Below are 13,623 nucleotides of genomic sequence, written 5' to 3' on the forward strand. Positions count from 1 at the left end.
AATCTCTAACATTCTAGTCATTCTCTCGATTCTGAATATCAACAAGTGTCAATCTCCAACGACCTAGGTATTCAATTGACTCTAAATCTCAACAACCTCCAGCGATCTAGGCATTCGATTGACCCTAAATCTCTAACGTTCTAGTCATTCTCTCGATTCTGAATATCAACAAGTGTCAATCTCGAACGACCTAGGTATTCAATTGACCCTAAATCTCAACAACCTCCAGCGATCTAGGCATTCGATTGACCCTAAATCTCTAACATTCTAGTCATTCTCTCGATTCTGAATATCAACAAGTGTCAATCTCGAACGACCTAGGCATTCGATTGACCCGAAATCTCAACAATCGTCAATCTCCAGCGTCCTGGGCATTCAATTGACCCTAAATCCCGACAATGGTAAACCTCGAGCGTCCTCCGTCCTATCCACTCTCGAAACAGGTTACAGTCGGCATCGTCGCGCCGCGTTTCACGATTTTCCCGGGTGAAAACCACGCTAGAAATGTACCGATCGGCCAGGTCACGTCGTGCCCCGTTGTCAACCGTGCGGATTTACCGCCGCGAGGACGTTCCACGAATCCGCAAAAGGGATCTCCGGGGTTGAGCGATAATAGGCGGGCACGTAGAGGCCCGGCAACACTGAAGAGGACGCGCGGAGTCGTGCGAGAAATCACAAGGGGAAGCTCCGCTACGAGGGTACCCTTCCACCGTCTGACGCGGATTTCCCTCATTGAATCTCATTCGCGGGGGCCCCCGGAGCGGGGTCTCTCTCCCTTCTACTATGGGGACCTTAATGGAGCCCGAAGTAGGTCTGCTGCAGGCGGCAAGAAGAAGGAAACGAGGCGTCCGATCGGCCCGGCAGGCCAACGAGGAGAACGAGGAAGAAAATGCAAGTGCGTCCCCTCCTCCTATTACCCCGTGGGTCCCCGTAGGGGCAAGGGGAGGTGGAGAATCCGTGTCCAGGGCCCTCTTGGTCGCTTAGAGCGGATTCTTTTTTGCCTCGCCGAAATAACGATCCGCGTTAAAGGAGAGGGAGGATGCCTCCCGAAAGGGAGAGGAGGGCCTCGTAGAACGGTCCCCCGAGGACTCTACCGTGCGAGGAGGGAGGGGGAAGGCCCACGAGTAAGGAGCGAGGCGACCTAGAGGGGAGCGCGACAGAGATAGACCGAGAGAGAGGGAGAGAGGGAGAGCGCGCGCACACCAAGCGAACGCGAACTCTCGGTGGCCCGTGGCTCACGAGGTCTCCCCTCGTGCGATACTTCGGTATAAAAGCAATGCAACCTCTTTTGGATGTAACACACGAGGTTCGATCGACGCATCCTGGCGTCCACGTTCACCGAGCCGCAACTGAGAAGAGTCCGGACGACAACCGGGCACAACAGACTCGGGGATACACAGACAGAATTGAAATCCACGGTTTCGCATCGATAACGTTCCACGCAAACCGCCGTTGGAACATGGGCAAATACACGAGCGTTCTATGGCTACTTCCGGTGATCACCGCGGCCCTCGCGCTGCCGGCGAACGACAAGCCCGGAAGCGACAACGACCTAATGGCTACCATCTACAGCGACTGCCTGAAGAAGGAGTCCGCCCACTGCATGAAGTACAAAGTATTCTCCTACGTGGACAAGATGCTCGCTGACAAGGAGGACATCACGCTCACGGACGGTATCACCGTTGTCAAGACGTCCAACGCCGAGGAAGGTGCTCCGAGGTCGGTTTCTTGGTACATTGCTCAGGGGAGGGGGGTTGAATTTCGGGACTTTTTTTTAACCGTTGAATGCACACTTTTTCTTTGTTTTCTTTTTATTTTTTTTTTTGTGGAAGTTCCGAATAAAAGTGAGAAGAATCATTTCACTCGTAATCGGTACATACATTGATATTGTAAATATGGAGAAATGTAACGGTAGAGTTTTCACATATTTCTCGTCGAGTAATTTTGTTCGAATTATTTGATTTTGAATATTTTTTCAAATCTGATTTGAAATCTATTTTCCGAGAATTTATTGCAATTAGTGTCAGGTGAAAAACATGTACCGAAAGATTTCTATGGAAATAAAAAATAATTGTGTTGCAGTTCTGCAACCGTATGCATTCGAAGGTTAAGGAGCTTTGTGTATATAGTAATAATTGAGTGTGTTTACGGAAATTTGAAATTCAATTTGTACAGTAAAGATAGCTACTTCGTTCGCTCTTTTGTAAATGAAACTTTTAATTTTGTAGAGTCATTAGATACTCATAGAACAGAAATTTAAATAATGATCGAGGAGACTTGTTTTCGATAAACAAGATCACACGTTGATTCTTTCATGGACAGGACTTCCAATTTTACAAAGTCGTCAAATTATCAAATGAAAAGATTCGTTTTCAATAAACAGGTTAGCTCTTTCATAAATACTTCGAGTTAAAAATGACACTAACTTCTTAGAGTGTAAATACTACGGACATTAAAATATTCGTAGGAGAGGATTTTAAATTACAAAGAAATTTATATAATTTTTACAAATTAAGATTCTTTATTTTTTCATACGCGTAGATATGCAGTAATTCTTACATTTTTTTTTACAAACAAGTTTTATAAGATTTGTACATTTTTTTCGCGATGTTTCGTTCTTGATATTTTGTTTCGGGAGAGAATGGTGTTAATGTTTTGGGTTCTTGCAGATCCATCGAGTCCAGTGATTTGGAAACATTGTTATTCGATCGACTGGGAAGGTTCCTTAGGACACACACGGTTAAAGTCGATCTCAAGGGTACCGACATTCTCGGAGCGATAGAGTCAGCTGGACGCAGCTTCGAAGACTTCACAGACAATGCTGTCGAGAGTCGTGGCAAAAAGAGTAAGTATGAACAATCGCTGTCAACCTCTAAAATACAGAAAACACGAAATTTACACGAGTGGAGAATTCTCAAAATCTCGAGTGTTCAATTTGCTTCGATTTCTCTTGAAAAAAGAAAACCTTATTCAGGTTCAAACAATAGGCAGGAAAAATTTAATACTGGACCTCCAGTTTGGGCCCCTCGTGAATCTGTGAAATAAAACGTAAAGAAAATTATACACTGGAATGAAAATCGAAAACATCGACTGGTTATTCGAGTGCCGGTATCTCTGATAATTAATTAAATCCTTTCGACTTCGAGCTACGAGTGCATAACTTTCCTGTATATTTTCTAGTTTTAATATCTCACGTTTTCATTTTCTTCCATATTTTTATTCGATGTTTCTTCAACAATTATTAATTCCTTTCTACTTCGAAATACGAGTACCTAACATTCATATACAATTTCTAGGTTTGAAATCGTTTTCAATTGTTTCAAAATTTTCATTTCGTGTTTCTTCAACGATAATAAATTCCCTTTAACGTCAAACTACAAATACGCAACATTTCTGTACAATTTCTAAATTTCAAATCATTTTCAATTTTCTCAAATTTTTATTCGATGTTCCTTCAACAATTATTAATTCCATTCTACTTCGAAATACGAGTACCTAACATTCATATATAATTTCTATATTTAAAATCATTTTCAATTCTCTCAAAATTTTCATTTCGCGTTTATCCAACAATAATAAACTCCTCTCAACGTCGAACTACAAATACACGACGTTCCTGCACACTTTTCGAATGAAAAATCCCACGTTTTCGTTTTCTCGAAACGTTCGATGACCATCGATTCGACATTCGCACCAAAGTTCGTCAATTCGTGGAAACCGAGGCAGATTTCTTCCACCACGTTCCTACGTTCAATTCCTTCCTCCGTTAAAGTGATTCGAAATTGAATCACTTGGCGCCAACTCGTATTCATCGTTAATTACATCGGTGACGGCGCTACCGGCAGGGTGGGCGTCGAGTTGGGACCCTCGCGGACCCAATTAACCGTAATTAACTCGGCAGCCTAACCGGGATTCGTATTGCCGATGTCACGGTGCATCGCACGAGTTCCACGGTGCCGTCGTCGCTCTATTCAACGGCGTCGACGTCGAACGCCGTCCAATGGGGGAAGCTGGTCGCGAGAGGTTGACCCACTGAGGAACTGGTTCCGCTTCCCCATGAAACTCCTCCGTGGAGGGGGGATGGTTTTACACGCGCGAGAAGGACGGATCGAGATCTCTCGAGATCTCGCCGCGTGAGATTTTTGACATACTTTCCTGCTCCTGCGCGGGGTACATCTCGCCTTGACCTTCGCCTATTCCACTTCGAGATCCCCATGGTCCCCCAGGCGACGTCCTGAGAAAGGTCGAGTCACGCGTTCCTCCGTGAGCCTTACTCGTGCCCCTTTCGTGAGAAACGTTCTGCATTCGGACATTGTTCCTCGAGAAAACGCTTCCTACGTGCAACGCACGATCGTAATCGGTGAGAAACCATCTGCCACGGTACGTTGAGCCTCCGCGCGGCTAACCGGTAAATTGGTCCGTGAACTTGTAGCTTCCGCACCGGTGGACAGTGTCCGTGGATAGTGCATTCCTTGCCCTGGAATGTCACGGAGGCTTGGAATTGTAAACACCGGGGGAGATTCTTCGAAATTTAGAGGTTCGGTGAATCCCAATTGAGGCTGACAGAGGTGGCAGGTTGCAGGGACATTGATCTCTGGAGATGCAACAGAGTCTTCCGAAACTGTACCGATTTGGGGGACAACAGTCACCTGTTTTTGTGTTGAACTTGATTCGTTCGAACGGAAATCAACGAAATGGGTTTGAATATTTAAGGATCGTATATATTTCTATCTGCCAAGTTAGATTTTATAGGTTCATCGACCTAGGTAACTGAGTAACTGAGAACACTTGGATGATAGAACGCTGGACTAGGGTATATCAGAGATTTTTCGGAACAGGTGGAATTAGAAGGCTGTAGAATCTTGAAAAAGATTCTTCTGGTTAAAATATTAAGTGAATTATATTCTTCGAAATTGACAAGTGTTAAACAAATTCCAATCGGAACTGACAGTAGTAGAGCTAGAGAAAATCATTTTCAAGTTCAGGTAACAGCTTAGGAAATGTTTAATCCTTTTGAACTGGTGATACCGGGTCTTAATCATGAATAATTATAATAAGAGTTTTAAAAAATTGTAAAAACTAAATGTAAAAGTAGTGCAGGAAATAGCCGAACAGCTTTCTCAAATTTCAATCTAGAGTAAATTTCAATCGGAACTGATACACATATAGTTGGCCAGAGTCCGATAATCGAATGTCTCACTAGATGATTCCAGAACCTTGATACGTCCTCCATAGAAATACTTTAAATTTCAATAAGAAGCAAATTCTAATCAGCAATGAGTGACTCGTGGAATGATTTCAGGACCTTAAAACTGTAAATGGCAATAGAAATTCTTCAAATTTCGATGTCGAGTAAATTCCAATCGTAACTGATAGAGGTACAGATGGCTGGAGTCTGAACATTTGGAGTATTCCTCGTCGGATGGTTCTGGAATATTGAAAATACTAGTGGAAATTCTTTATTTTTAAGCGTTAAATAATTGAACAGAACTTAATCGAACGATTTCAGAGCTATGGATCTGTACATATTAAAAATTCCTGCTTATAACCACTAGAAATAGAGTTGAACAGATTCCTAACCCCTCTCCTATGCCAAGCTGAGAAGTTGACATCCGGAATAATAGGTCAGATGTTTCACTTAGTAGATATCCTTTAACCTAGGAGTCATTTTTTCACCTCTTGGTTATTCCTATCGGTAAAAATCCTTGGAATCTTACTCTAGTTCAACCAGCAACAATATTCTCCGTAGTTTCGCGAATCTAATTGTTGTAAAAATTACAGAAAAGGCCCAGAAGATCCTCGGTCCACTGCTGATGGCCCTGGCGCTAAAGGCTGCAGCCCTGTTGCCCCTGGCCCTTGGTGCAATCGCCGCAATCGCTGGCAAGGCGCTGTTAGTCGGCAAGATAGCCCTGGTGATCTCGGCGATCATCGGGCTGAAGAAGTTACTCAGCTCGAGTGGAAAGCACGTGACCTACGAGGTGGTTTCTCATCCTCATCACAGCAGCAGCCACGTAGTCAGCCACGATGATGGCCACGGAGGTGGCGGCGGCTACGGAGGCGGTGGCGCCGACTACGGCGGCGGTTATTCCGGCGGCAGTGGTCACGGTTGGGCCAGGAGTCTGCCCCAAGATGCCCACGATCTCGCCTATCGCGCCCATCAACCTCAGCCGCAAGCATGAAGCTTCCGCTAGAAATATTTCATCCTTCTTACTTTCCCCAGGTTCTCCCCTCTCTTCCCTTTTCCTTCCTTCCTCTTGCCCCTAGATCATCTCTCTCTCTCTGTTCTCTATGTATATTTATTGTTCCTATCTCTAGAGACCCCCATCGTTCCCAAAAAATTCTCTTACCCCCCTTTTCATCCGGCAACGAACCAGTACCTCCGCGAGATACTCGTTCCCAATGTATAGCGTTACGCGAGCCTTGTTATTTATTCGTTGCGTCTTAGTATTTATTTAATTACGGCCCCGTCCCCCCGCCCCAACCGTGTGCTATTGTTATTGATTCTCCCCAATCCCGTTGTTCTTTGTAATAAAGAAATGGCGAACGCCGATGCCGGCGTATTGTCCCAAAGAAAAAAACAAAACCAACACGAGTGAGATCAAGGTAACCACCCAATGATACGGCACGTGCCTAACCCGCGGACTTATTTATGAAAACGAGTGAAAGTAGCGTGGGTAGCATCCATTGATAGTTCGGGCTGGATGAGATCCGAGCGGTAGAAAGTACATCGTATCGCGTCGGTGTGCTCTTTTTGTCGAAAATCGTCGTCGGATTCTTTCCTCGATTCTCAGAGCTTCTACGCGTGGTTTGGCTTTCATCCTCTTCGCTTACCCTACGCTCGTGAAGCGTAACGTTTCTCCTCGGCTGACCCAGCTTTGTCCAGCGGTCGCTTAATGGCTCGTAAAAGCCCCGCGACTTATTTTTCATCACCCTCATTACCCGGGGCCGTGCAACGGAACCGGACGCGGCGAACTTCGAGACCGGTAACCTGCATACCAGGCATAGCATCGCTTCGATGACTCGCGGGGGTTCTCATCAAGGGGGGCTGAAGCGACGCGTGACTCGGTACCTCATCAACCGGGATCGCGGTGCAGAAAATCACCGACGTTCCGCGATCGAGTAGTGGGGGGACCGTCCAACCGGAAACAGACCGAAGATTCAATTAGACGGACGTACTCGCGCGAGTGCGCGAGCGAGCGAGAGATATCTCGTCGCTTTCGCCGTGTTTCAGCGGGACGGAGAGATCATTTTCACGGGCACGTACACGGCCGAGAAATCGGTAAGGCAGCCGAGTTCCAGGCGGGGGTTAAAGAGAGAGGGGGAGGGGGTAAAGGGGGGTCTCGATGACGGAGCCAACCTCGTTCGATCCGTTGCACACAATTCGCGAAGTCGTCGATTCCGCGATGATCGGTCGGAGGATCACGAGGAAGGACGTAGAGAAAGAAGAAATCGGAACGAGAGGGGAGGGAGGGAGGGGGTAGAGGGCCCCGTTGTTGCCCCCTCCCTCGCCACACCGAAATTTCTGTCCTGCCTCGGTGGTTTTTCGACGCTTCGCTGCGCTCGCGAAACCGAGAATTAAACGAACGATGCCCCCCCCCCCCCTCTTTGGCCCCTCTCTGTCCCCCTGCCTTGTTCCCCCCATTCTTTTTGCCATCGACCAGCAGACCTACGCGTATCTACGTGTAACGTGTTTTCACTTGGCGCGACCCAGTTACCTACAGCGGCGCCGTATCGGCCAGGACGAAAATGGCGAGGACGCGAGGGGGACAGACAGGACAGGGGGCGGAAAAACGCGGCTAACCGAGCCGGGCTGATAGCGTCTAACGGTACCATCGGATCGCCAGGTTGCTGGTTTCTATTTTCGCTGATCCTTCGGGCCCAATTGCAACATATCCGTTTCTCGAAGGAACGTTTGGAAATTAAATCTGGGGGTCCGGATTAGGTCTGCGTCAGGCTTGAAGGTCTGGACGAAGTCTACGTTAGACCTGGAGGTCCAAATGAAGTCTACATTAGGCACGAAGGTCTTCATTTAGTCTACATTAGGCCGAAAGTACAGGATTAGGTCTGCGTTAGGTCTACCTTAGATCTATGTTACGCTTGAAGGTCTGGATTAAGTCTGTGTTAGGTTTGCATTAGGATTGAAGATCTGGACGAAGTCTACGTTAGACCTGGAGGTTCAAATGAAGTCTACATTAGGCCCGAAGGTCTTGATTTAGTCTACATTAGGCCCAAAGTACAGAATTAGGTCTGCGTTAGGTCTACCTTAGGTCTATGTTAAGCTTGAAGGTCTGGATTAAGTCTGTGTTAGGTTTGCATCAGGATTGAGGATCTGCACGAAGTCGACGTTAGACCTGGAGGTCCAAATGAAGTCTACATTAGGCCTGAAGGTCTTGATTTAGTCTACATTAGGCCCAAAGTACAGAATTAGGTCTGACTTACGTTTACCTTAGATTTATGTTAAGCTTGAAGGTCTGGATTAAGTCTGTGTTATGTTTGCATCAGGATTGAGGATCTGGACGAAGTCTACGTTAGACCTAGAGATCCAAATGAAGTCTACATTAGGCCCAAAGTACAGAATTAGGTCTGGGTTAGGTCTACCTTAGATCTATGTTAAGCTTGATGGTCTGGATTAAGTCTGTGTTATATTTGCATCAGGATTGAAGATCTGGACGAAGTCTACGTTAGACCTGGATGTCCAAATAAAATCTACATTAGGCCTGAAAGTTTGTACAAAGTCTACATTGTGCCTGAAGGTCTGGATGAAATCTATGTTAGGCCTGAAAGTATGGATGAAGTCTACATTAAGCACGGAGTTCTTAATTAAGTCTGCATTAGATCTACGTTAAGCCCGAAGATCTGGATATTAAGTAAATCTGCGTTAGGTCCCCTTTAGACCTGGAGATCTGGATCAAATCTCGGTTAGGTCTGCTTCTTGCGGAGACGTTTGGCAATCAGGCCTGGAGATGTCGAGGATCGTGGGTACGGTGAGCTGTCCCTGTCCCGTGGAGATTCGTTCTGGCCCCCCTTTCGATTTCAGGCTTATCGAGATCCGTGGATAGCGTAGGCGTGACCGCAACAAAAGGAGACGGTGAGCGAGGGGAGCACGTGGCGACAGCTCGACTAGGCGGAGACGATCATTGTGATCTGGTTAGACCGGTGTACGAACGAGATCGAGCGACGAGGGCGAGGACGCGGCTCCGCTCCGTTGGTAGTAGCGAAGACGATTCTGTCGGCTCTGGTGGGGTGATAAGGGGGGGCTTCCAGCGTCCAGGCAGCCGCCGGAGGAACTCTGCTCTCTACTCCTCCGTCCCCCGGGTGGTTGGCGAGACGCGATCCGCTCTCAAGTGATCCTTGGCAATGAAAATGCTCCCACAATGGTTCTGTACGTACGCGGACCGGCGGGTGGGGAGGAATATCGCCAGCTACGGAGGTACACCTGACCAGATATATAGAGCTAGGGCAGGGCTTCCGTTGCGGACAGTCCAGTTACAGTGCTCTCTGTACGCACGCATCTCGTGGCGTGGGCTAACGAGTTGTGGTGGTTAGAATTTCAGCGGGCATCGGTAGCAACGACCGATCCGGGAAGGAGAGAGACGGACAGAGGAGCTACGTTTCCTTGATTCGTGTGGCAGAGATTCGTTCGGTAGGTATCGTGATCTGGAGAGTGTTTTAGGGTTGGTGTAGACAAGATCGGGTTTAGATCTAGGTGAAATATGGGTGGTGGATATTTTTTTACCTAGGATGTGACGTAGAGAAAGTCGAACGATCGTTGGGTTCGAGTTAAATCCGTTGAATAAGTATTGTGATCTAGGAAGTGGCTTAGAGATGGTGTAAGTTAGATCAGAGTTCAATCGGAGGTATGTCTGAATAAGTTGACAGATCGTCGCGTAGACAATGATTTGGAGATAGCATTGATCACGTTTAAATTAAATGTAGTCATATCTGAGTGTGATCGATACACATTCATTGCACACGTTTGGGAAACGACTTATGGTTAGTGTACGTGAGATCAGAAATAGATCCGAGTTAAATCTAGGTTATTGTGGTAAACACCTGTTGGTTCCGTAGGTATCGTGACCTGAGAACTGACTCAGAGATAACATCCATTCGATCTAAAATAGATCTGAGGTGTATCTGGGTGACATCTGTGTTAGGTGATACCCACTCGTTCAGGAGATATCAACATCTAGGAGATACTTTAACAAAGATCCAAATTAAATAGTAAGTTATAGTGAAAAAACTATAACTAACTAAATAGTATAGTCTTGTAGTAGATATGGTGATCCAGAGAGTGACTCACTTAGAATTGATCTCGGAACACAGTGGTTCAACTAAGACAGTGAACGAACAATGTTCCTTTGCATTGACTTCACTGATAGAGATTTGCCCCTCTCCCCTTTCCTGAATCAACCGTTGTTCCTAATCTGTCGCTTCACTTTTTTCAGGCACTCCAACAAAATAAAAAATGGGACACTTCGCCCACCGTTACGTGTACCTGGCTGTCCTGGTGGTGACGGCCTCGGCAAGGTCAGCAGAGACCAACCCGACCACCAATTCCATCGAGGAACAGAGTGCAAGGTCGAACGGTGGCAATGTCTTTGGTGACCTGAAGCAGATATACCAAATCTACAAAGAGTGCTCGGACGATGAGCTCAGTCCTTGTCTGAAAGTAAGGCTCTTGTCTGCGATGGACAGGATGTACAGGAGCTCCCAGTTGAACGTGGCCGAGGGCGTTACCTTCGTTCGCGACGATCCGATCGTTAACGAAGAAGAACCAGCCAAATCTCTGCAGGAGATTGAGGCTAGCCTTCCTAGAGCGTTAGACGACAAAGAGGACGCGTTGAACACCATGATCTCCGACAAGGTTGTGAAATTCTTCCAGAGCCACACGCTGAAACTGAAGCTGCCCAACGTCGAAGAGCTGCAACGCAGTCTTGTGGAGGAAGGTGAGAGCCTGATGTTCATTAGCCATAGTCTAGATTAGGTTTAGGTAGGAGGAGCTCGAAGAGGTCCAGGTCGATTCGTCGAAGCAGTCAACCGAAAGGAGAATGGTTCCAGTTTCGATTTCCCAGTTCAATAGACCGTATGGCCCACTCTTTTTCTCTATACAGGATGTCCCGATTGAAACGGACCAGCTAACTGCTTCCTTTGCTCGAGACGGTAGGAGAAAATATTGCGTAGATAATTCGAATTTAGCGTATGATTATTTCTGGAGTTTCCAAAATGGAAATTTGGGCCTGATACGATATTGAGTGTCACAATTTGTCAGATAGGCATTCGTTGATTTGAACTATCGGTGTCCCAAATGAACTTCCCCTCTCCCGGGGAATTTTATTTTTTAATTAATTATGCGTTAAAAGCATTGGGATATTTAACTTTCAGCGATTTTCCATGTTTCAATTAATCGTTTACGATACAGGATTCAGTTTAAATGATTAACTACCGAACAATAAATCTAATTTTTTGAATGTAATATCTTTGTATGTTCAAGCATATCTCTGCACATATGCATAATGAGCTAGTTTAACGATAACATTCAGGGTCACTCTTTCGAGAAAAGAATACAAAAGTCTCAGATAACATCACGGTTTTATTGTAGAATCGCATTAGTATAACGTACATTCGTCAGGTACGATATTCAAGAGTAGACAGACCTGTACTAATTTCTAAAAGGAACATCGACGACCTTGAAAAGTCTTGAAGAGAAAAAGTAACATTGGACGATCTCTCTCGTCGCACGAATCTTCAAGATCGTTCGGATTATACATAAAACACGTGTTCGTATTATCGCAACTAAAGGGGATTATTACACGGGCTACTGCAAGCGGAACATTCTGTATAATCGCGCGGATATAGAGTCGTTACTCCAATATTCACGCCTCGTTGATCTAATTCGATTAAGTAAACTTTCGTAACCGTCTCTGGCCACGGTCGTTCCCAGGTCGCAAGAAGAAGAAGAACCTAGGGGGTCTGTTGGCGATTCCTCTGTTGATCGGTGGTACCTTGGTCCCATTGGCCCTGGGTGCGTTGGCATTGCTGGCTGGTAAGGCGCTGATCGTCAGCAAACTGGCGCTGGTGTTGGCGTCGATCATCGGGCTGAAGAAGCTGGTCTCGGGTAGCGGAGATCACGGACACGAGGTCGTTCAAGTCGCCGGCGGCGGCCACGGATCGAGCGGATGGGCGAGATCGAGCCACGACCTCGCTTACTCCGCCTACAAGCCGTCGTCGGCTTAGGAAGACAATGGTCTCGGGAGCATCAACCAGTCGTCTTTTCAATCTCATTACGCTTCGCTTTCACGGAGCGGTGCGCGCGTGCGCGCGCGCGCGCGCGTCGCTTTCCTCTTCGGTCGTTCGCGTCCTTCGTCTTCGCGACTTCTTGGTAACTTCAACGCGTGACCACCTCTCTGCGCTTCCTTTCTCCGATTTTCGGATCCTCGAACGCGTCTATCATCCGATCCCTCCTCGTACGACAATCCGCCCATTTCGATCGTATCATCCTCAGTATTTATTGCTGTGAAGCAGCCATGTATATTTATAGATATGGAAATATATTAAGATCAATGTACCCATCGTCTAACGCCTTGTTCTTCCACCGTTCCTGAACTAGGTCTGGGACCACCTGTCGAGTTCTGCGCTCCAGTGTTTAAGTACTTCAGTCGGTATCGTTCGAACGGTATTCGAATATTCGAGTTTTAGAATACTATTTGAATACTTTATCACTCGAGTGTTTGAATACTGTTTGAATGTTCGAGTACTTTGTGTACTGATCAAGTATCTGGATATAAATCAAGTTCTTCGAGTTCGTCGTTCGTTTTTAACTCTTCACTTTCATTGTAAGATATTTAATTATTTCTATTTTGATAAAGAATAACTAACTTTTTCCAGTCACTGTTTCCAGTTGTTGAAATATCTTTCAGCGGAAGAAAAAATGGTAAGTATGTATAAAATGTCTTTACTTTTCATTTTAATATCGTAGGCATAGTATGGCAATCAAAGAAATAATATTGATAATGTTCGTTGCTTTGTGTTAATTAAAATATAGAGATATACCGTTGGAGAATTTGTTAAATCTATGTGCCAAGAGAAATAGATTTGTGAATTGTACATTTCAATTCTCCTGTTATATGTTTTTATACTTGTAGGAATTGTTTTATTCATTTATTGGATGCATCGAATTAGCATATTCCTGATGGAGATCTGCAAAGGGAGATTAATCTTTGAACAGTTCATTGTAATTCGAGTTGATCGTTCTTTGAACAGTATAATGAATACTTTGAACGATAATATTCGAATAACGATATGACTCGAATTTTAATATTCGATTACTCTTTTTCGAACACTCAAGTATTCGAATACTCAAACATTCCAATATTAAATATTATTCCGATACTCAAATATTCAAATACTATTATTGGAATACTCAAATATTCAAATACTATTATTGGAATGCTCAAATATTCAAATACTATTATTGGAATGCTCAAATATTCAAATACTATTATTGGAATGCTCAAATATTCAAATACAATTATTGGAATACTCAAATATTCAAATACTATTATTGGAATACTCAGATATTTAACTACTCATCGGTTACTATTTCATCGGTTATTCATTCAAATA

At 45.2% G+C, this 13,623-nt stretch overlaps 2 protein-coding genes across 2 annotated transcripts; both read left to right on the forward strand.

Annotated features, from left to right (window-relative positions):
• Positions 1-1,459: 1,459 nt before the first annotated feature.
• LOC143150228 (uncharacterized) lies at positions 1,460-6,179 on the forward strand. The gene is made up of 3 exons (XM_076318346.1): positions 1,460-1,719; positions 2,670-2,845; positions 5,782-6,179. Exons 1-3 carry the CDS (start codon positions 1,460-1,462, stop codon positions 6,177-6,179), a joined length of 834 nt encoding a protein of 277 aa, XP_076174461.1.
• Positions 6,180-10,465: 4,286 nt separating this feature from the next.
• Positions 10,466-12,244, forward strand: LOC143150428 (uncharacterized). The gene is made up of 2 exons (XM_076318698.1): positions 10,466-10,946; positions 11,942-12,244. Exons 1-2 carry the CDS (start codon positions 10,466-10,468, stop codon positions 12,232-12,234), a joined length of 774 nt encoding a protein of 257 aa, XP_076174813.1. The 3' UTR covers positions 12,235-12,244.
• Positions 12,245-13,623: the final 1,379 nt, after the last annotated feature.

The sequence above is a fragment of the Ptiloglossa arizonensis genome, chromosome 8 (assembly GCF_051014685.1).
Source record: "Ptiloglossa arizonensis isolate GNS036 chromosome 8, iyPtiAriz1_principal, whole genome shotgun sequence".
NCBI lineage: Eukaryota > Metazoa > Arthropoda > Insecta > Hymenoptera > Colletidae > Ptiloglossa > Ptiloglossa arizonensis.